This window comes from Microtus pennsylvanicus, chromosome 5 (genome assembly GCF_037038515.1).
Source record: "Microtus pennsylvanicus isolate mMicPen1 chromosome 5, mMicPen1.hap1, whole genome shotgun sequence".
NCBI classification, from domain to species: Eukaryota; Metazoa; Chordata; class Mammalia; order Rodentia; family Cricetidae; genus Microtus; species Microtus pennsylvanicus.
This window is the reverse complement of record NC_134583.1, coordinates 61325270-61346682: the sequence shown is the minus strand read 5'-3', so window position 1 is coordinate 61346682 and position 21413 is coordinate 61325270. Positions and strand designations below refer to the sequence as shown.

General features: G+C 46.4%; 1 protein-coding gene across 3 annotated transcripts; it reads right to left on the bottom strand.

Moving 5' to 3' along the window:
* Positions 1-3134: 3134 nt before the first annotated feature.
* Ldaf1 (lipid droplet assembly factor 1) lies at positions 3135-19998 on the bottom strand. 3 transcript variants are annotated; one of them, XM_075972064.1, is made up of 6 exons: positions 19871-19998; positions 17461-17659; positions 8611-8779; positions 8007-8145; positions 4208-4370; positions 3135-3917 (listed from the first exon to the last, which is right to left on the bottom strand). In XM_075972064.1, the coding sequence occupies exons 2-6, from the start codon at positions 17554-17556 to the stop codon at positions 3855-3857; spliced, it is 630 nt and encodes a 209-aa protein (XP_075828179.1). In that variant the 5' UTR covers positions 17557-17659; positions 19871-19998; the 3' UTR covers positions 3135-3854. The 3 variants fall into 3 exon arrangements, with proteins under 3 accessions (XP_075828179.1, XP_075828180.1, XP_075828181.1); XM_075972065.1 differs by having other exon boundaries at positions 4208-4345; XM_075972066.1 differs by lacking the exon at positions 4208-4370.
* Positions 19999-21413: the final 1415 nt, after the last annotated feature.

Sequence of the window (21413 nt, the reverse complement as noted above, 5' to 3'; positions counted from 1 at the left end):
GGTCTACCCACGAATAGAAGGGCCTAGTGCTTCTGAGTGCCATGGGAAAGCACTTTACACTTGGCTGAGTTTGAAACAAGAGTGTTTATGTAATCAGAAGTGTGTTTGGAAAAGCTCTTGCCTGGTAGCTGAAAGGCCTCCCCAGAAGGGTTACACAAAGCACTGCAAATACCCCCAACTCTTGTGTCCCAGATGAGAGCCTGCTCCAAGCCAGCTATCTACTTGACACATCCTCTTGGTGTCAGAGGACACAGCTGGACTCATAGCAATTCAGGCTGCGGATTTTTCCACACAGTCCCCAGCTCCAGAAATAGCATCACCGACCACCCACTGGTTGAAGCTAAATGTCTAGGGGTCACCTTCATATTCCCCTTTCCCTCTCTACCTACACCAACACAACAAATGTTCACAAATGTCATCATCCCTTCCAACCTAGTGTAAGTCAAAGCCACAACCATGCTGTGTTCCCAGCCTCTGCAGACCTCTTAAACTGGCCTGTCTGCCCCCATCCCATTGGTTGTGAGCCACAGCAGCTTCAATCTGATCTGGGCATAGATTACATACCTATAATCCAAACCCTTGGGAGGCTGGGGCGGAAGGAGCTAGAGTATGAAGTCAGATTTGACTACATAGAGTTCCGAGTCCATTATAGTAGTTCCCTGTCAGAAAGTAGGAAGGGGGAGGAAAGAGAGAAGAAAGAAGGAGTAAGTGAGGAAGGAGGGAAAGAAAGAGAAGGAAAACGGGGAGGAGAAAGGAGGGAGGCAGCAGGCAGATAGAAAGGAAGAAAGAAATGAAAAGCCTGAAGCTCGACCACGTCTCTTTTCCATGGAAGATTCCGCATTACCCCACCCCTGGGTTCTGGGGTAGACCTCTGTCCCTTCTCCATGTGCCTTCTCACAAGGCCCAGCCACACTAAGTTCCTTCTGGTTTACAAGATTGGGGCCATTGTGCCCTCCTCTAGGAACACCTTCCTCCGCTGTCACAGCGTGCCATTCTTTCGACCACAGAGCAGTCCCCAGTCTCTATGACTGCAGTGGTCCTCATGTGTTTATCACTCTTCACTTTTCTTCTGTTTAGGGGAGCCCATGGTCTGTCTGTGGCTCCTGTGCCCTTGTGTGACCCCTTTCCCCTCAGGTGGAACATTCCCAAGACTTCGTTTCTAAAGAACAGGCACCGTGACAAGATACATGTGATTGTGCATACATGCTGTATTACTCAAAACGTAATACTCGTTTCAAGTCTCTTCCTCGGTGGCTTTAAAGACAGAGGGTCCCACTTTGTTAGCTGTCAGGAGAGGAACATGAAGCAAAGAACTGGGGCCTCAGTCTGTAGCTGTGAAGAAACTATAGGTGATCCATGACTGTGTGTACTAACTAGGACCTCAGTCTGTAGCCATGAAGGAGCTGAGTGTGACCCGTGACCATGCGTACTAACTAGGACCTCAGTCTGTAGCCATGAAGAGGCTGTGTGTGACCCGTGACTGTGTGTACTTGGATTTAAATCTTTCCCAGATACACCTCAGAGAAGAAGCCCCACCCAATCCTGTTAATATTGCTATGCACGTTTATGCCACTAGTTGCTGTAGATTGTGGATCAGTAATAAATACATCAATCACGAATACAACTGTTAATTGATTCCCTATTAGACAGTAAATCTTGGGAACAAGGCCAGAGACCTCTGTGTTCGCCAAGACTGAAGTCTCAGAACCCAGCTAGCTGGACAGCAGGAAACACAGGACAGACCCTCGCATGAAGTAACGCGTTTTTCAATGAAGATTTGCCTCTACGACTACTTCATGGTGTTGATAGCCTTGGCCATTCTTGTTCTCTAATGGATGGATTCTCTTTAGGGTCAAGTGAAGCTGGAAAGCATAGAATGCAGGAAAGTTGAGAATTTTATGTCCCACTGGGGCCAGCGGCATCATCTATTTCTCCCAGCAAACTTCCTTTTCTTCTGGTATTCCTTTGGGGTCTCCTTCCTTCTTGCCAACCTCACCAACTGTGGGACCAAAGTGGTGATCTAGGAGGCCCTCTCCCAGCTCTTGCATGAATACACATGCCATTTAAGCAGATGCTATTATACTGGCCACTGTGATTGGTTCAAGGTTGGTCACATGACCCAGATCTATCCAATCAGAGTCGAATCTGGAATTTGCATGTACAGAGCAACTTTCTAGTTGAGTACAAAGTGCAACAAAGAGCTGAAGAGAATACTGTGTGGGATACACCTGCTGAAAAAAAAAAGGTGCACAATAAGGAAATTGAGGTGAAATCAAATGAGTTTTAGATCTTCACAATGCATGATCCTGTAGCCAGCCTGGACTACAGCAAGGCCCTGTCTCAAATACAATAGCAAAGATCTGCCCACGGGTTTTGGTTGCGTGAAATCACTCCAACCCCTTTGAAAACAGCTTTGAGTTGCGTGTTGTCTCTAGCAACTGAATAAGCTGTGTACTGTGGTTTGAGTGTGAGAAGTCCCCCGTAGACTCAGGTGTTCAGCTCCTGGTACTTGCCAGGGGCAGGCCCTGAGGTTCTCAGCCGAGCTCAATTTCCAGTCCTCTAAATGCTTCGTGACTACATGTGCAATGTGACTTGAAGCCATTCCATCCCCGCCAGGATGGGCCGCAGTGCCATTAACTGTAAGCCAGATGAGCCTTTGCGCCCTAATGCAGCAACTTGTTGGGTATTTGCTCACAACAACCTGAAAAGTAACTCAGGGCCCCAAAATTGCACAGGATGGGCTGTGAAATCAACAGAAAAATTGCTGCGGTTTTATGTTGCTCCGAGGTCCATGTGTTAAAGCCTTGGTCACCAGACCATGGTGCTAAAAGGATAGAGAATGGGGCCCAATGGGAAGTTAGGTCCTTAGGGGCTGCCCTTAAATATTGGGACCCCAGGCTCTTCTTTCTGCTCCCTAGCCACCATGAGGTGAGCAGGCCTTCATCAGGAACCCCAGCATGTACTGAGCCATCACGGGTTCAAATCAACAGGTCTAATGAACTCTGTACTGGAACTTCTAAACCGCGAGCCACAGTTTTTCCTTTATGAAGATAATTATCTCTGGTCTTTTGTCATGATAGCAAACATCTAATTAATGCATGTCTGACATATGGAAATGAGTAGGAGAGAAGGCATAGCAAGAACCAAATAAATATTTAATAACTGTAAAGAGGAAACCACACAGGCTTTTTTGTTTGTTTGCTTTGTAGTCTTCAGTATGTGCTTGGTTTGTTTGTTTGTCAAGAAATGGCTTGACAGGGCAAATTCTTTTAAAAACAATATAAACATATCAAGTACAAATACGCCGACGATCAAGGCACTCCACAACTAGGCCTTGAGACTAAAGGACTCCTAGCTGCAAGGTTAAGACTGCTTTTCAAGTCAGCCCACAATCCCCAGATGTTGCTGCTCTTTCTGATAGAAAAGCAATACAGGCAGGAGAGCTGACTCTCTTTGGGTTATTTCTTTTACCTCTTCTTTCAAATGACTGGAGAAAACGCTCTTCTTCATCCTCCCCCCCTCACAATAAAATGAAACTAAACTTCAAAAACAAGTGACCTTACCCCAAATGGGACCTAGGACTCAACCCAGTGGCCCTGGTGGTCAAGCTTCCCAGTTCTAGAAGCCTGGGACTCTGCTAAGGTCAAAACTGCATACTGGGGATTGGGAAGGGCTGGGGAGGGCTGGGGAGGTGGCTCCGGCCACTGCAGTTTAGACACAGTGAACAGTGCAGCAGAGCAAGCATCCAGCCCTCTCTCTGAGCTATGACCCAAGCAGAGAGGCGAAGAGCTTTCCCAGCATGCTTAGGAAGCAACCTCTGGTTCCGTACGGCCTGTCATTCCTGGTAGAGCCCCTCAAAGTCTGCAGACTTCATAGCCAGCTGACAGTTGGTGTTGGCATGCTGCTGTGTCAGGGGCCTGTTGTGTGAAAGGACAAAATGGTTAGTTTAGGAGCCACACCAAGAATGGCCCAGCACGTGTGCCGCACTCTTGGCTGGTGTGTTCTATGAACTCTTGTCACAGAAGGTAAGAAAGCTGAACTCCTGTCCAAGCTGACTGACACCTTACGAAGGTCTAGCTAATGATGTGTCTTTGGGGAGAATGAGGAAGAGCACTAGGGAAAGACTTCACTTGGGAGAACGGGTCTCTTGGGCTCGTTTGCACGCTCATGATCTCTCACCGGTGCCCTCCCCCGAACATGTTTGTACCTGGAGAGCTGTACCAGTTACGGCCATGTGGAGGCAAACCCACAGGCTAAGGATGGCAGCGAAGAAAGGCAGAAGACACTCGGTATGTTGGTGACACCATACAGTTGTTGTACCAGCCCTCCTGGGTTGTCTCCATCTCTTGGTTATCCAATAAAAACAAAACCTTATTTGAGTTAGTATCTACCTCAGGCTATTTTGTTTGTAATTACTTGCCACCAAAAACATTTCTACCTGGCAACAAAAAAGCCAAAACAAACAAATCAAAAACAAGGAACCTTTGCTCTGCTCTTCTTTCTTTTTGTAAGCAAGTGTGTGAAGAAGCACTGGGCAGTGTGACAGGTTCTGCAATCCCAGCTGTTTGGGAAGCTAGGGCAGGAAGGACGTTTCAGTTTCAAGGCCAGCCTGAGCTACAGAGTGAGTTTAAGGCCAGCCTGATCAACTTTGTGAGAGTTTATGTCAAAATTTAAGGATGAATATATATATTGGATTTTTGAGACAAGGTTTCTCTGTGTAGCCCTGGCTGTCCTGAAACTTGCTTTGTAGACCAGGCTGGCCTCAAACTCACAGAGATCCTCCTGCCTCTGCCTCCTAGGTGCTGGGATTAAAGGAGTGCACCACCACCACCTGGCTCAAGAACAATAACTTTAAAGGCCTAGAGAATGCTTGCCTCTGAAGCCTAAATTCTGAATTCAGTCTGCAGTAATTGGATGGAGTGGGGTAGGGGGAAGTCAGGCACACTCTGGCTATTTGGAAAGACCCAGGGTGACGTGGGGTGAATGATTTGTGTGGTCTACAAAGGCACATGCTGCCCTGGCCCCTTACTTCCCCCTACCCTAGCCTTCAGGCCCTAGGAAGTCTCTCCAGCATCTTTGACATTAAGATTATCTACAGAGAAGATCACAATGTGTTGCTGAGAAACTGTCTAGTATATTTCCCTAAGTAAGGCCATATTAGAATTTGTTTCCTTTTTCATCTTTCAGTTTAGGATCAAACCCATTAAGTCATAGAACAAATTGGTAGCTCCTCTTTGATCTCTTGTACTTTGGGTCAGTCAATGCGGGACTATCTTTATCTTGAGTGTTAAAGATTTTCCTAACACAGCATCTAATTTATCATAACACCTTCTATGTTCTTTCCATTCTTGTTATCTCACAGAGGAACAGGGGAGTTTTCACATAACATGTGGAAGAGCTACGTGATTCAGTGAACTGACCCTTCATACCAAGGCATCGAGTCACATAACCCTGTGTGGTACAGATCTGCTCAGACTATGTTAGTAAAAGAGTGAAAAACAATGTCACATTTTCACTAAATTAGAAGCAAGAATCATTATGGAGTTCAGCTATACTATCAGAGAGCATCCACAGTCCTCTGGAGAAGGTTCCCCTTCCCCACTGCACTATGAGGGTCCAGCTTCTCCAAAGATTTCCTCCAGACCACATGAACAGAGGTACAAAGGCTAGCCTTGCTACTTCCACCAAAGCATATAGTTAAGAAAACTATGATAGCCAGGGTGGCACTGTGCACCTGTAGTTCCAGCACTTGGGGAAGGGTGCTGAGGCAGGAGGATCAAGAAACTGAGATTAACCTAAACTATATCATGAGTTTCAGGCCAGCCCTGGCTAGACAGCAGGAGGTAGGAAAAAATAGAGAAGGCTATTGATAAAATATAAGACAATGTGACCTGTGACCTGGCTAAATTAATTTTGTTTATAAAATACAACCATTTTTTTCATTAACATGTTTTTTGTTTAGATGGTTAGTATTTTTCCTTTTAAGAGGACAGACAGTTCTATAGTTGCTGCTGTAACTTGCAGTGGGACTGTTATCAAAGCTCTGCACCCACGCCTTGGATGCTTCAGTAGCCTTTGAGAAGGTGAAGTGATTCCTGAGAACAGGAAGTTGAGAATCTCTGCCCAAATGGGAGCCTGATGTCTCGGGAAGAAAATGGAGACAGGAAGAATAGGGTTGAGCCTCTCCACTGACAAACACCATTCTGATTGTGCTTTTTTTTTTTTGTCTTTCAGTGTGTATGTGTGTTTGTGTATATGTGTGTGTGTAGAACACTGTCTACATCCTTTGAGACATGGTCTCCCATTGGCCTGAAACTCTCTAATAGGCCGGGCTGGTTGGCCAGCAAGCCACAGCCACCCAACTATCCCTGTCTCCCCACTGCTGAGATTACGAGTGGATACCTTGCTGGCATTTTCATGTTGGTTCTGGGATTCCAAACTCAGATTCCTACTCTTGTAGCTTCCACCTGAGCTTCTCCCAAGCATCTCATTATGCTACTTTCTGCGGTGTACTTTTTAAGCACGTAGCCTAATTAAAGCAGAGTTCAAAGAGATGGAGGGATTTTAGCTCTAAAGCATTGCCCTCAATAAGCCAAATAGGGCACTGTGTGTCCTTGAAAGCTGATAGTGATCAAAGCAACTTCTGAGAAACTGGTGTGATTCCAGGGATTATCAGCTAAGCAATCTTGTGAGAACAACCCTTGAGCAATTTAAAATCACAGGCACATCAACAAAAAGTAATGACAGGATAAACTTTTGGGAGGGAAGGGGGAATGCTGGGGATCAAACCCAGGTCCTTGAACATGTTAGGCAAGTGGTAAAGCCAACTTTTGTTAAGATGTTCAAGGGTGCTAGTGGATTTTATTAGAGCATGGACTAGCAAATCAATTATGGCCATAGGGGCAAACTTTGGCAAGCCATCTATTTTTGTAAAGTTTAAATAAAGTTTTATTGGAACACAGCCAGACCAGTTTATTTGCTTATTATCTGCTCTCATGGTACAGCAGCAAGCTGAGAGGCTGACCACAGTCGAAATGCCCTAGAATCTTTACTATCTGCCTCTTTCCAGAGATTGTTGACTATGTTTTATAGCCGCTTTATATTTTGGCTGAGAGTTTTACCAGACTCAGCCGACCTAGATTTAAGTTCCTTCTCGCCTGTTCTTAGCATGTGCACTTGCCTTTCATTTCCCTCTCACAGAATGAGGTTCACCCCAAGGGTTAAACGAGATGAGGCTGGGAAGTGCTCAACAGAGATTCTGCACTGAGCAAATACCTTAGCCACAGTCATCAAATTAGCAGAAATTAATGAAGTACAAGAGAGACTCCGTACATGGGAACTTAAGAATCAAAAATCTATACACAGCACAAAGATCATGTATCAAAAAAGATGCCTCTGAAAAGCCCTGAGTATCAGGAGGTAGCACATTATGTCTCCCTAACACTTCAGCACTGCTAGGTTTCCCTCCAGCATCTAAAAAGGTCACTGTTCCTTGAGACCCAGGAGCCACACTGTGGGCGGGTGTGGGGGGGGACTCCACAGAGTAAACATGAGCCTTGCTCACTGTGCTGAGATGCTCGCACTGACAAACAGAGGAGACCAAGGTAGATGGCGAGGATAGCAGCATCCCAGCTCCTGTACCACCCTGGGAGGTGGGTGTGGCTACCTGATGGGTTAGTCTTCCTCCCAAACCTCCTAAATGACCCCATTTGACCTTGTAAAGTAAACAGATATCCTTTTTAGAAGAATTAGTAACTGTCTGACGAAGCTACTACAGCTGCAAGATGAGCTCAGTGGGCGGTGGACAAGGGCATCAATGTTTGTGTGCATGTGTGTATGTATGAAACACATCTGGAAATATGGAGCTGACAGCTAATGTCAATTGGAAACCGTGAGGAGCACCTGCAGCTTATAATTTAGCTGCTGGACACCAAGTGGGATTAGAGAGTTATCTGTGTGGATCCCCCAAATACCCAAGATTAATTGTTCCATTGACATGCATTTACCTGGGAGAAAACCAGTAGTTCATGAGGCAGGACACAACCACATAGGAGATCATGGCTACCCCTGACATGGCAAGCGACACGAAGCCCAAGCCACAGAGGATGCAGAGCAGTGAGAGGCCGCACACAGAGATAATCAGTCCTAGGAGGAAAGCGTGGTTAGGAGGTGCCTTCACCTGAAATGCACAGAAACTGAGAGGGCCCTGGGCCAGGGTATCTAAAATACTGGCAGCTAACTCAGATTTTTGAAGTCGGGAGATTTCCCATTAAAAATCATAATGGCAGAAGGTCCACACCTGGCTAGGCCTCGGCTTCTGGCATCAGCCGATGGGGCCTCTGGTTGCTTCCATTCCCCACTGTTCACAAACTATGTTACACTTGGAATCTCCTTGCTTGTTTTGTCGCCTGTCCAATTTAAAGCCTGGAAGGAGTAAGTCACGCCCTAAATCACAGTGGTGATGGGCAGCTGATGGAACACGAGAGCCTGTGTTTTAGCTACTCTGACAAGCTGCCTTACACCAGAAAGAGGAGTCTTTGATAAAAAATGGCAGATGTTCAATACTGTCCACCTTATTGAGTTACTTCCCCATAACCTAGGGCAGAGTACCTTCCAGTAATATGGCCCCCATGAGAGCACCCAGGGAGGTGAGCACCACGATGAGCAGGAAGAAGCCAACAGGGATGGCTGACATGGTAACAAACATCAGCACGGCGAGAGCCAGGAAAGGATGCCTGTCCAGGTACCGACCCACCGGGGACTTCATGAAGGCAACCACCTGTAGGCAAAGGACAGAGAGCCAGGGTTAAGTGCCATGTCCAAACCTCAGATTGAGCTGATCTGCCTCAGCTGTGGGAAGTACGGCCACAGTCAGAGGCCTCCGGCAAGTCAGAGGCTCCCAGACATCAATATGAAACATCTCCCAAGACGTGAGGTACCTGGCAGCAACATAAGGAATCTGTGGGAAGGGTGGCAAGGGTGAGGTTCCCACCAGTGTCAAGATCTGTGAGAGGAGGAAAGGTCATGTCGCTGCTCTCTTGCCCAGCACACACCCTCTCTGAAAGACACCCTCTTATGTGTGCAATGTGCCTACCGCTCTGCAGCCAAAGTTCTCATAATGAGGGTCGCAAAAGAACAGAGGAGTTAAGTCCTAGCTACTCAGCATCTCTCAAGGGCTTAGTGAAGATGGGGAGCCTTAGGCTCCACCTGATACTTGTTGCATCCAATTCTGCTTTTCAACGAGAGCCCAGGTGCTTTGTGTATGCATTCAAGTTTGAGATGCAATGGGCTAAGTGGCTAATTTGTGGGCATCCAGTTTCCAAGGGACAAATCCTAGATATTCAAAGCTAAAATCTTTGACTCCAAATGCATACATTGGCTTGCAACCTCAATGCTTCTATGGTACCAACCTGGATGCTATAGTTGGCCACAGACTGATGATGGCACCCATATGTTGCTTTAATAAACAGGTTACCCACCTTTACCAGGTTAAGAAATGGAGACCACACTCCATGGAGAAGGCTGCTTTAGTGCAGAGCTGGTCTTAGTCAAACCTACAAGGATGAGCATCCCCCTCAGTTTTCAGGTCTCAGGGCTTCACCCTCCTTATTACTGGCATTGACGCCCATTCTCTGAAAGATCCCATCATTCAAAAACTTTCCTCTAGAAAATTAACCATCATTCCGGCTACAAGCTCCGCAGTCTATAGCAGTGCCTTGCCTGCGTGTGCAGTAGTGGCACAAATGCCATGGGAGTAACCACTTCACGACTGGAGTTAAGGCCCACTCCACAAGGTGGAACCCTTGCTTGACATTGCTCCTGTGGCCAAGAACCTAGACTAGATAGGCCTAGGGGAAAACCAAATACTATTGTTCTGCTGAAGAAACAGCAATAAAATGACTCCTAACTACATTCTGCTGTACTCATAGATCAGCGCCTCACTCAGCCATCAGCAGAGACACTTTTTCCTGCAGATGGGAACTAATACAGAGACATGTAACTGGAAATTACAGAGAATAAGAGACTTGGGAATATTCAGTCCTAAATGGGATGCCTTCTCCAAACCCCTCCCTTGGGGTTCACGGAGTTATGTGAAAGAGGAGGCAGAAAGATTGGAGACTCCAAGGACACAGTGTCTTCCAGACACAGCAGGAATGATGCACGTATGAACTGGCAGCAGGCACAGGGCCTGCACAATTTCAAGGAGGACGGTATCCCAACACTGAGAGGGTCAGATGCATATGAACTTCCACCCCTAACCAAGAAGCTATCCAGTTACAATGAAAAAAAAGAGTTTTCTCCAAGGGAGTCTCACTGGCTTATGAGTAGGCCCCATGCCCAGCAGTAGAAGGCCAACATGAAATGAACTCAATGGTATTTTTGTAGACTTTTTGTCTCATATTGTTTTGTTTAAGAATTTTTTTGTCTTATTGGCCTTTAGCTTGTATATTATGGTTTCCAATTTTGTGTTTTTATGGATTTTGTGTGTGTTTCTTGTGTTGTTTTCTTTTTGTTTACAATGCTTTGATTTTTGTTTGCCTGTTAGTTCTAGGATTGGCTGTTTTGCTTTGTTTTGTTTGTTTGTTTTGAGACAGGATTGCTCTGTGTAGCCCTGGAACTGTAGACCAGATTGACCTCAAACTCAGAGATTTGCCTGCCTTTACCTCTGCCTCCCAAATGCTGGAATTCAAAGGTGTGCACCACCACTGACCAGGATACCTGTTTGTTTTAAAGAGAGAGAAAGGGCATGGAGTTGGGTGGGTGCCTACTCTCTGGGAGGAGAAAAAGGAGGGGGAGGAGGAAACCAGGATGAAATATAGTGTATGAAAAATATTTTTTTCAAACGAAACAAAACAAAAAGTGACATAAAAATTAAAAATAAAAGCTGAGTGGGGAGCGCTTCTTGCATTGAAAACTGGTCTTTCCTGTGTCTCGCTCCTTTGGGGCTGGCAGGCCAGTGGCTGAAATGAAGTGCCATTATCAGAAGAGCATCTTTCCAAATCACATACTTCTCCTGGCAACAGACTTCTAGCCAAGTAATCGTAAGGGTGGGAACTTGGGGCAAGTGAGAAACAGGAGAATCTATAGCTCAGGTAAAGGCAGCCAGGCATGGGCTCACCTTGTTTAAACAGATAAGGCCCTTCAGAGCAGCCACAGGCATGGACCTGGGCTTCAGCACTGCCTCCTCCAGCATACCACTCACAATGTCTTCTATCCATGCTGCCTCCCAACCTGTAACCACACCAGGAATCGCCTCTGAGACCATCCTTCATTAAGGATTTGAGGTGAGAGGGGGGTAGATAAATTTTGTAAATGCTATAGAGAGAAAAACTATTTCCCATAGAAATACAACACCTGCATGAGAAATGCTCTATGTGTTTGAGGGGAAAAAAAATCTAGGCTATCTCATTAATTATTTCTCATGATAATTACAGTCTTAAATTATAGTTTGAGATATGATGTGGGAGTCCCCTCTGTGTGCTGTGATTACCATTAATGAATAAAGAAACTGCCTTGGCCTGTTGATAGGATAGAACTTAGGGAGGCAGGAAAGATGGAACTGAATGCTGGGAGAAAGAAGGACAGAGGCAGAAGGGACGCCATGGGTCTGCCGCCAGAGATAGGCATGCCGGAACTTTGCTGGTAGGGTACGACCTTATGGTGATGCACAGATTAATAGAAATGGGTTAAATTAAGATGTAAGAGTTAGCCAATAAGAAGCTAAAGCTAATGGGTCAAGTAGTAATTTAATTAATACAGTTTCTGTGTGATTATTTTAGTTCTGGGCGGTCAGAATGAACAAGCTGCTCCTTGCAACAGGGATACATTTGGTTTCTTGAGATATTTTGTTAAAATTAATTTCATGGCTTAACTCAAGGTCACAAAGTGCACGTTCAAAAGGTGAAAAGAGCACACAGGAGCACTTTAGGACACTCAGCTCATGTCACTCAAAATAGAGACGTAAACTCCTCTGGGACTCTCTCTCTCTCTCTCTCTCTCTCTCTCTCTCTCTGTGTGTGTGTGTGTGTGTGTGTGTGTGCATGTTCATGCTCACTTGGGTGCACATGTGTGTGCAACACATTTGGAGACCAAAGGATCCCCTCGAGTGCTGTTCCTCAGTCTCTGTCTATCTGACTGTCACTAGCCTGGAACTCACCAAGTAGGCTAAACCGGCAGGCGACTGAGCCCCAGAGATCCACCTGACTCCACCTCCCCAATACTGGAATATAAGTATAAGCCATTACTCCTGCATTCTTTAATGACAGTTCTGAGAATTGAACTCAAGTCCTCAAGCACCTTACCGGCTGACCCACCCCCCAAGGCCCATTTTTTTTTTTCAGTAAGTTTTAACTGAAGAAAAACAAAGGCTACTCTGAAAGTATGTCAGTAAGGCCTTCTCCTCTAAAGGTGCCTGTCTGACTCAGCCCCTGACATTTCAGACTTGCCATATATGTCTTCACGTATTTTCCCACAAAGTTGCAGGGCAGATAATTGGAGAGCAGCAGTAACAGTACCCAAGTCCAAAGGCTTCAAACATCACGACGTTTCATTTTCCTGGTCACAGACAGCATGCAAATGGGAGGATAGAAAGTGAGGGACCCCAGCAGGCTGTGGCATGCCCTGTGATTTTCCATCGCTAACCTGGAGGTAGAGATGGGCCTCCGGCCCATGCTTTACAGATGTGAGCTGCACTCAACAACCCAGGATGCCAGACTTTGAGAGAATGGCACCAGCATTAGCCAGGCTCAGGGCAAACACCTTCTCAAATGGCATCCAGATAATCCTCCCAGTAGCCCAAGGCCTGGTGTTGCTCATTCCAGATAAGAGGAGCTGGAAACAGATTGAATTAATGTACCCAAGGTCGGACAAGGGCTGTTTATTTATAAATGCACGCTAGCAGGAGAGTTTCTAGAGTCAGGCCCCGTGGTCAGGGTTTGAGACACAATGGTTCTCCTGAGACTATTCACAGCCAGGAAAACTCCACTGTGAGAATGTAAGACCATTCTCCTGCCTCAGATGGGAATGCCCCAGTGGGCAGGGGACAGCGACAGCAGTCAGGATCGTTACATGAGTGATACCAAGTCAGAAGGCCATACTACAACAGCCTGTCTCAGATTAGGCTCTGGGTGCCTGCTGGCACATGATCTTGGCACATGATCTTGGCACATGATCTATGGCTCATGATCTATAACATGTAGATTCCTGAAAGGTGGACTCTAAAATCTTCCTCGTGTCAGGACAGGTCCAACATGAGAAGAAAATCATCTATCACAGATAATTCACATCAGGAGATGCCAACCTGGTCACCCAGTCACTCTTTCTGCTTCCCTGAAAACTGCTCCCTCCCCCAGCGGGAGGACATCCAATAAGTCATATGCATTTCAAACAAAATCAAAGATCCCAGTCCAACAGCCACTGGTAGCCACAGGTGACGGCGCCAACCACACTGGTGTTTCTATGAACAGGGAGCTGAAACTTCTAGATCTCCAACAGGTGCTAAAGAAGATGTGAGGAAAGAAGGTCCCTGCCCAAACAACCGTGTTTGCCCACATCAATGGGAAAGCCAAGGGGAGTGGGCTGCAGTCTGGGAATGAAGCGAATACACAGGGAACTAATGTGAGAAGCTACACAGCCCAAGGAAGAGGGCGTGTTGAGGCTACTCCTGGCACCAGGCACCAGCCTGACCCTGGCTCTAGTCCTGAGACAGCCCTTCTCTACTTCTTCCATGGCTCATGAGGAAGCCTTAAAGACTCCTAGAGTCATGGAAGGCCCTACCTGTTTGCCTGTTTAAACTATTTTAAGCAGGTTCCTGTCTCTTGAATTCTAGAAGTAAGACTGTTAAGAACTGGCCATGCACTACGGACAGGCTGGAGCAATCTCATGCCCACTCCATCTGGAGGCCTATCTAGCCTCATCTGAAGTTCAAAGAGCTCACTAAACTGTGAGTGAAGAGCACAGATTACAAGGGGGAAAGAAACTGTCTCCATTTCCCAGAGACAAGGGACAGCTATATAAATTACGGTATGTCTATCGGATGTCCTTTGTTGATGTTCTAGGGGCACATGTAAATTACTCTGAAGACCCGCACTTCAGTATGAAAAAAAACAGCACCCTACCAAACAAAAATAAAAATACAAATTACGTCTGGTGTGGTTACACTCAACTCACTATTACATAAACATTACACACTGAAGGGTCTTACTACTCACGGGGATCACCACCACTGTGTGTTAGTGATGCTTTTGTTACGATTTGAATATAAAGTGGCTCCTGCAGGCTCACGTGGCCCCCAGCTGCTCACACTGGTTTGGGCAGTTGTGGAGACTACAGGAGAGAGCCTTGCTGCTGGAAGAGGACCACTGGGAACTTGTTCCTGGGGCTACATTCTACCCTATGTATTCCTGAAGCAATCTCTGTGTGTATCTTTGTGTGTCTGTCTGTCTGTCCCCACCTCATTCCCCTGCTGACTGTCTACCATGATACGAGTGAGTTACTCTGTTCTATCCTGCCCTCTGTCCCAGGATGGTCTAAAACCATGAACCAAAATCCGGAACAGAGACTGAGGCTGGTCACAGGTGCTTTGCTCTCCTCCTCCCTCCAGACTCACTTTGCATTAGTGTGACCTGTGGCTGGAGAAAGCACTAGTTAAGAGAGCATTTGAGTTCAGTTCCCAGAATCCACATGGGACAGCCCACAGTTGCCTGTAACTCCACTTCTAAGGATCCAGTGCCCTCTTCTGGCCTCTGCAGGCACTGCACACATGTGATACACATACATGCATTCAGGTACATACCACTGAGTGCACACATACACATAAAATGAATATTTTTTCTTTTTTAAAAAAATACTTATTTATTTTTTATTTATTTATTATGTATACAGTGTTCTGCCTGTACGTCTGCCTGAAGGCCAGAAGAGGGCACCAGATCTCATCATGGATGGTTGTGAGCCACCATGTGGTTACTGAAAATTGAACTCAGGACCTCTGGAAGAGCAGCCACTGCTCTGAACCGCTGAACCATCCCTCCAGCCCAAAATGAATATTTTTAATAAGACAATTAACATAATATACTAAAAACTTGTAAGAGAAATAATTTCATCTCAAAACTATCTGAGAACACCAGCCCATAGAACTGTCAATTTCCCCATGTTCCTAGGAGTAGGCTAGAAGGGTAATTATCTAGCCCATACCTACTCCAGTGTGTACTGCTGAGTTGTCAAAAGGAAAGAATAAGAAGTTCATCTGTTTTGAAAGTGCATATAAATATTAACTAAGATGCACTAAATGCTGGGACAAGGTTGGAGTTTAGTTAGGGCTTAACCAGTTAATAAACACACAGTCCTTCTAATCTGCGAATCCTGTGTTTGAGGACTTTCTACTCACTAATTTATCTGCAACCTAAAATCAGTCCTTTGAGCATCTCTGATGTCAAGACTGAGTCAATGGACAGGAACATTTCCAGCTTGTTATGGTTTGAACTTGAAATTCAAGAAGGTCTCACCACCTCCCCACAACAACCAAGCCCTTGGCCAAGCCTTTAGCATGGGGGCCTCTCTGGGACACTGAAGAACCAAACTATGACATCGTGGCCTATTTAACGCCACAAAGTTCAGTTTTTATTTCTGCTTGTCAATCTCATTATTTAAAATGCACAGCGCCATGACCACTACCATCAGTATCTTTTTGTTACTGTTTCTTCTGAAGAAGACGTGTGTGGGTTTGAGGCATGAAGCAGCCTGCCGCTGGCCCTGTGTTCAGTGCTGACAACCAACAGTGTGCATTATATACATCAACGCATCTTTCCAAAAATACACATAAAGTAAGGACCATATACTGATCTGTTATGACTAGAGGCTTGAAGTACCTGTGCTCCTTATTCCTGTAAAACCAACGGTTTGTTTGGTATCTGCAAATCCGGTGTCTGAGATGACTTTGGATCTCTCTCAAGTCATGAGAATGAACTGCAATGTGCAAAGGCCATGAGGACCTTCCTTACTGAGCTAACTCAGTAAAGAGTCTCTGCCAACTAACTAAGAACCTGCCTGTCCATTTTAAAAGCAGCCTGGTAAGTCGACAGTATGCCAAATGCATTCTGAAGCAAGTCCAAAGAAGACCCCTGTAAAGCATATGACTTTAGTATTTGTTTTACAGAAGCTGGTGAAGTGTGCTGTCCAATAGAAAAAATAAAATCACAAAATAGTTCCCATCACTTTATATGCATGCGTACTTTTATGTGTACATGGTATAGAAGTCTAGAAAGACACACAATGAATTGGTAATAGTATTAGCCAGCTAGTACTGTTTTTAAAAATCTTTTTTGTGATATGTATACACAATGTAAGTGAGCGTGTGTGTTTTCATGTATGTGAGTGCCCATGCGGAGGTCTGAGGACAGCCTTAGGTGTTGGCCCTTGCCTTCTACTTGTTGCTGGTAACAGGATCTCCTTGGGCTTTTGTTGTTGTTTTGCAGTGAACAAGACAGGCTAGCTGGCCTATAAGCACCCCAGGATCCTCTTGTCTGCACCTCCTGTTTTGCCATAGAAGCCCTGGGAGAATAGAGATGTGCTTCTGCACCATCTGTATGTGGATCTGGAAACTCAAACTTACATTCTCATGATAGTCAGACAAGAGCTACACCCACTGAACCATTGCCCCAACCCTAGCATTCTGCTTAATGTTGAAAGGTATACAGGAAAAATCAATAAAGATACAGACGCAGATAAACGAAATAGAGTATCTCAAACCCCACTGCAGTGAGTGGTGAAAACAGAAAACGTGGCTAATTTGCATCACAATCGTCCCGTAAATTCAAAGAAGCCTAGATTTCAGAGTCAATACAAAAAGGAATGTGAAATATTTTCTTTTCCATTAATTTTTATGACTACATGCTGAAATGATACCATTTTTCATATCAACTAAGATATAGTCTTAAAATTAACCACTGCTTCCAAAGAAGCACTTACTTAGTGAGGTGCAGAAATATTTTAGTGTATGGGTGGCTAACGTAGCATTTCTGGGGGATGATAAATTTCTAATGGAACACAGAATTCAAATCTGAAACTAGCTATGTGCTGGCCCCTTAGGGAAACAGATGAACCAAAGTTTTCAAAGAAAAGAGTAGTGTCTGTCGTGTGGACTAAGGGTGGCCTCTTTAGATCCAGCTGAAGGATGGCAGTTGCCACGATGGGTGGCTAGCCAAGAAAATTCTGCATGATATGGGATGTAACCGGAAGGGCTCTGCAATTCTGTGACTTCATCTGGAGGAGGCTTGAAAACGATCGTCCTCCCACTCCCCCGCTGTCCTGTTGCCTTGGATGTCGATATGATGGCTGATGTTCTAGCAGCCACAAAGAACATGGCCACAGCTCAGACACAGCAAGCTGTTATGAGAACGATACAACATTCTGTCTTGTTCAGACCAGTGTTAACTCCCAGTATATATGGCGTTGGAGACTGACCTTTGCGTTGCTCTGGAAGGAATCTAGCAGCAAGCACAGCTTCCTTCGCAGCACCTCTAAGTCTCTGGAGACACTTGGCGGCTCGTCTTTGGCCATCTTGAAATGTCCTCCAGTCTCACTTGAGAGTATATCTTCTACCAGTAAGTTCTTTGATGGAGCATGTAGCCCAATCTCTCATGTCGCCTGTCTCTTGCTATCACTGGAGGAAACAGGAAGTGTCTTGAATCATTAGTAGTCCCCAAGGAGCCTGTACCATCCCCTATGCACTGATGGCGGGCATGCAGATGGACATAACTTGACAATATTTATCAAATTTTTAAGCCGCACAAACTTTGATCCAGCAATTTATTTTTCATGGACCTCAATGAGATGATATATGAAAATATACTCAGAGGATGTGTATCACACACCTGTTTATAATATATAATGACCAGCAAGATGAAGAAACTAAATCCATTTATTATAAACACTTCATTGTTTTACACACACACACACACACACACACGGTATAGAAAAAGAGCTAGAAATATATCTCTGAGAGCATACGTCTTTCAGCCTGAATATTGAAAAAAACATATGACAAGCAAGAAAACTGAATTCAAGTCTCCCGCCCCTTCCCTCAGCCCCTCCTCCTCTCAGTCTTTCTTTTCTCCTACAACAGGGACTTAGGTGCTTTCTATTCTTTATTTGGCTCCCAAACACCTTGCACAATGCCACCTTTTATTTATGTGTGGCGAGGTCCTCCTCACTCACAGTACCTGTCCCCAAGGCCTTGGCACAATTACTTTCTGTCACTCTGACAGCCTGGAATTTGCAAGACTGTCTTCACATTGTTATGCATTTTCATGAAGGTAATGAGCCAAATCAGATACACTTTTAACTCCAGCTGAGTTTTCAAATAAAAAAAATTACAACGTTACTCTTAGGTTTTCCAGAACACCTGTCTGGATTGGACAGAATGGGATCTCTGCGTATCTCCTTGCTGCCAACTTCCTGATCTCACTTACTTGTGCTCAGTAGATTCTGTCACCGTGCCAAAAATCACCGAGATCCTCGATTTATTTACCATATGCCTACTATGCGCTACAGTGAGGAAACATACCTTAGCGCTGTCTACACCACAGAGTCCAGTGCTAAAATGAGTTCTCGCCTCTTAGCCAGGGGAGAACCAACTCCTACACACATTTATATCGTTAATGCAACAGCTTGCACTGTTGAATTTGGGATGGTCCTTAAGGTCACCTAATCTCATCTCGACAGCGGGCTAAAACAAGCCCAACTGCGCCCCCCCCCCGCCCCCGTCCCCCGTTACAAGTCTTCTTTGGCCTGGGAAACATCCAAGTGCCAACGGACCGGTCTGGAGAGTCTGACAAGGCAAGCGTGGGAAGAATGCGGAGGACCGCAGTTAGGACAGGCATCTCTACCTAGCCACCAATCAATTCCCAGACTCTCTAGTCCTTCTTCTAGGGTCCATTGCAGACACCAAGCAGCATCATAAGAAAAGACAGAAGACCCCACCCCAACTAGCCTAGGGCGCCCCTCCTACTCTGAGCTTGGGGGTCCTAGCCAGGTTCTCAGAGAACAGGCCCCGCCCCTTACAAGGCTCCAAATAAAGCCTTGGCTCCGGACTCTGGCGTCCCGCGAGCAAACCGCCACCGCGAACGTTCCAGCTGCGGGTCGGGTCGAATCCACGAACTGGGGGCAGGGCTTTCGGGTCGCCTTTCAGATGGAGGAGTGTGGAGAGTTTCAATCTAAGGCCAGGGATCCAGAGAGAAGAAAAGAATGTGATGCAGATGGAGATCTGATCCCGGATCGCGAGGCCCCAAAACTACGAGACGGGAACTCAGGGTAGTTGGGTACCCTGTCACTGATCTGAGGGAGCAAACCCACCTTTGACACCTGCAGCTCCCTCCTGCTGTGGCGCATGGCACCCCCGTTGACCAATCCTGGGGAGGAGGTGTGGAGGCCCAGGCAAGACTCCAAGTCTTCCCATGCAGGGTTCCCAAAAAGAAGGCAGGGCCTCGCTCGTGGACTGGCACTGCCCACTTCCCTTCTTTTCTTTTTTCTTTTTTTTTCCTTTTCTTTCTTTTTCTTTTCTTCCTCCCCCCTCCCTCTCCCTCCCTCCCTTCCTCTTTTTTTGTTTTTTAAACAAATCTAGCTGTCGGTGTGTAAGCGCGGAGATGGCTGGAAATGGTGGGTAGAATCTCCCCCATAACCTCCCACCCGCACCCAGCAACTCAAGGCTTCAGACACCTTCAAGACCAACCCAGAGGCCAACAGCTGCAGGCGAAGGAAGCTAGCGCACTCTCCCGTGGCCGACCCTGAACTCCTCCACTTCCCAGGCGGAACTTCGAGGGTTCAGCCAGTCGGGGTCCCCTAAACTCCACACCCCACAGCTTTGCTCTCTCACCTGGTGCTGGCTGCCGCGATACCCAGCTCTGCAGGCATCGAGGGCGGGAAGCGAAGTGGGAGGAAGAGAAGGGACGCAGGCCTGATTGAGGACAGGAGCTGGAACTGCTCCTCCCCGCTGACGAGCGCTCTTCCTTCAACCAGACGAAGCCCCGCCCTTCTTCCCCGCCCTTCGCCTAGGCCCCGCCCCCTACCGAGGACCAGCGCAGGTCCCTGCCCGGCCTTTGAAGCCGCAACAGGAAGGACCCGGTATCCCGGCGCCCAGCCGCGCGGCTGGCAGCTTTGCTAGGAGCGTTCGCTTCTTCCCACACACTCTAGGAACAATCCCACAAACCTTCTAGACTTTAGAGAACTAACGAAAAAATGAGGGCTTGAAAACAGTCACTTCCAACAGCGGTGGCTTGGAGTGAAAGTTTTGGGGCCAAATCTCAGGTGGACTGGCAGCCCAAGGTGGGGTTTTTGTTTTGTTTTGTTTTTTGTTTTTGTTTGTTTGTTTGTTTTTAGAGAAATTTAGGGTTTCCCCTTCTCGGCACAGATCCAGTTCTGGATTCGCCCCCGGAGTTCAAGTCATACGAGTCGGTGAGGTGCCTCCTAGACTGGAAAGTCTAGTCACGAAGCAGGTGCAAATGTTGGCATTCAGGGAATCTCAGAGAAGGATTATCTCCACATTACGGATTTAAAGACAAAAAACAAAAACAAACAGAGCTAGAGGGATAAGGTTTATAGATAAACTCGAATCCTCTTCTCAAGGATCCACGGTAGAGAAACCCACGTTTCCTGGTTCCAAATACAGGCCTGAGGAGCGTGTTTACTCGGCGGCCGTGCTATTAGCATTTGGGATGGGATGAGTCTGTTTTTGAGATATCCTGAGAGCACTGTGGGGTGCTTGGAAGCATTCCTGGGTTCCACCCACGAAATAAATACAAATATCTTAGCAGCCCCTCCCAGCTGAAAATGTTTCCAAGGGAGTTGGAGATGGGACGCAACCATCCGGTATCCAGAAACACTGCCTTTGAGCTTACAGTGAAAAACTGTGGGCTGGGGTCCCCCATCTAAGGGCCCAAGTCTAGCTGTGGCTGTGTGACGTCGGGGACTTAACCTCTCATGGGGAGCATGGTATATAAGGGCATGCATGTCTCTGAAGTTTTTAATCTCAGGCACTCTTGTCTGGCTGGCTTCACTTTCTGGAGCTGCAGTATGATACGTTTCCCACGAGAGGAAAAGAAAAATATACTTGTTTTCCTTAGGCCATCAGGTCCTGGTAGATATTGCTTTGGAAAAATTGGGGCTTCTCTGGGATTTCAGCTGAAGGGTGCCATCTAGGGGTACCTTTTGAATCCTCTAGCTCCTCCAGCCTCCAGCATCTCCCCCCCCCCCCCAGTGTCACTGCCTCTCAGACAATACCTTGTATTTCTCATCTGGGGATCTAGCATCTCTGTACCATCGAGAACTTGGCTCTTGGTTAACATTCGAAGGACTGATAAACCCACATGAAGCCTCTCCTAGGCTTCCCCACAGTTTTCTACAGCAACAGACTGAATATT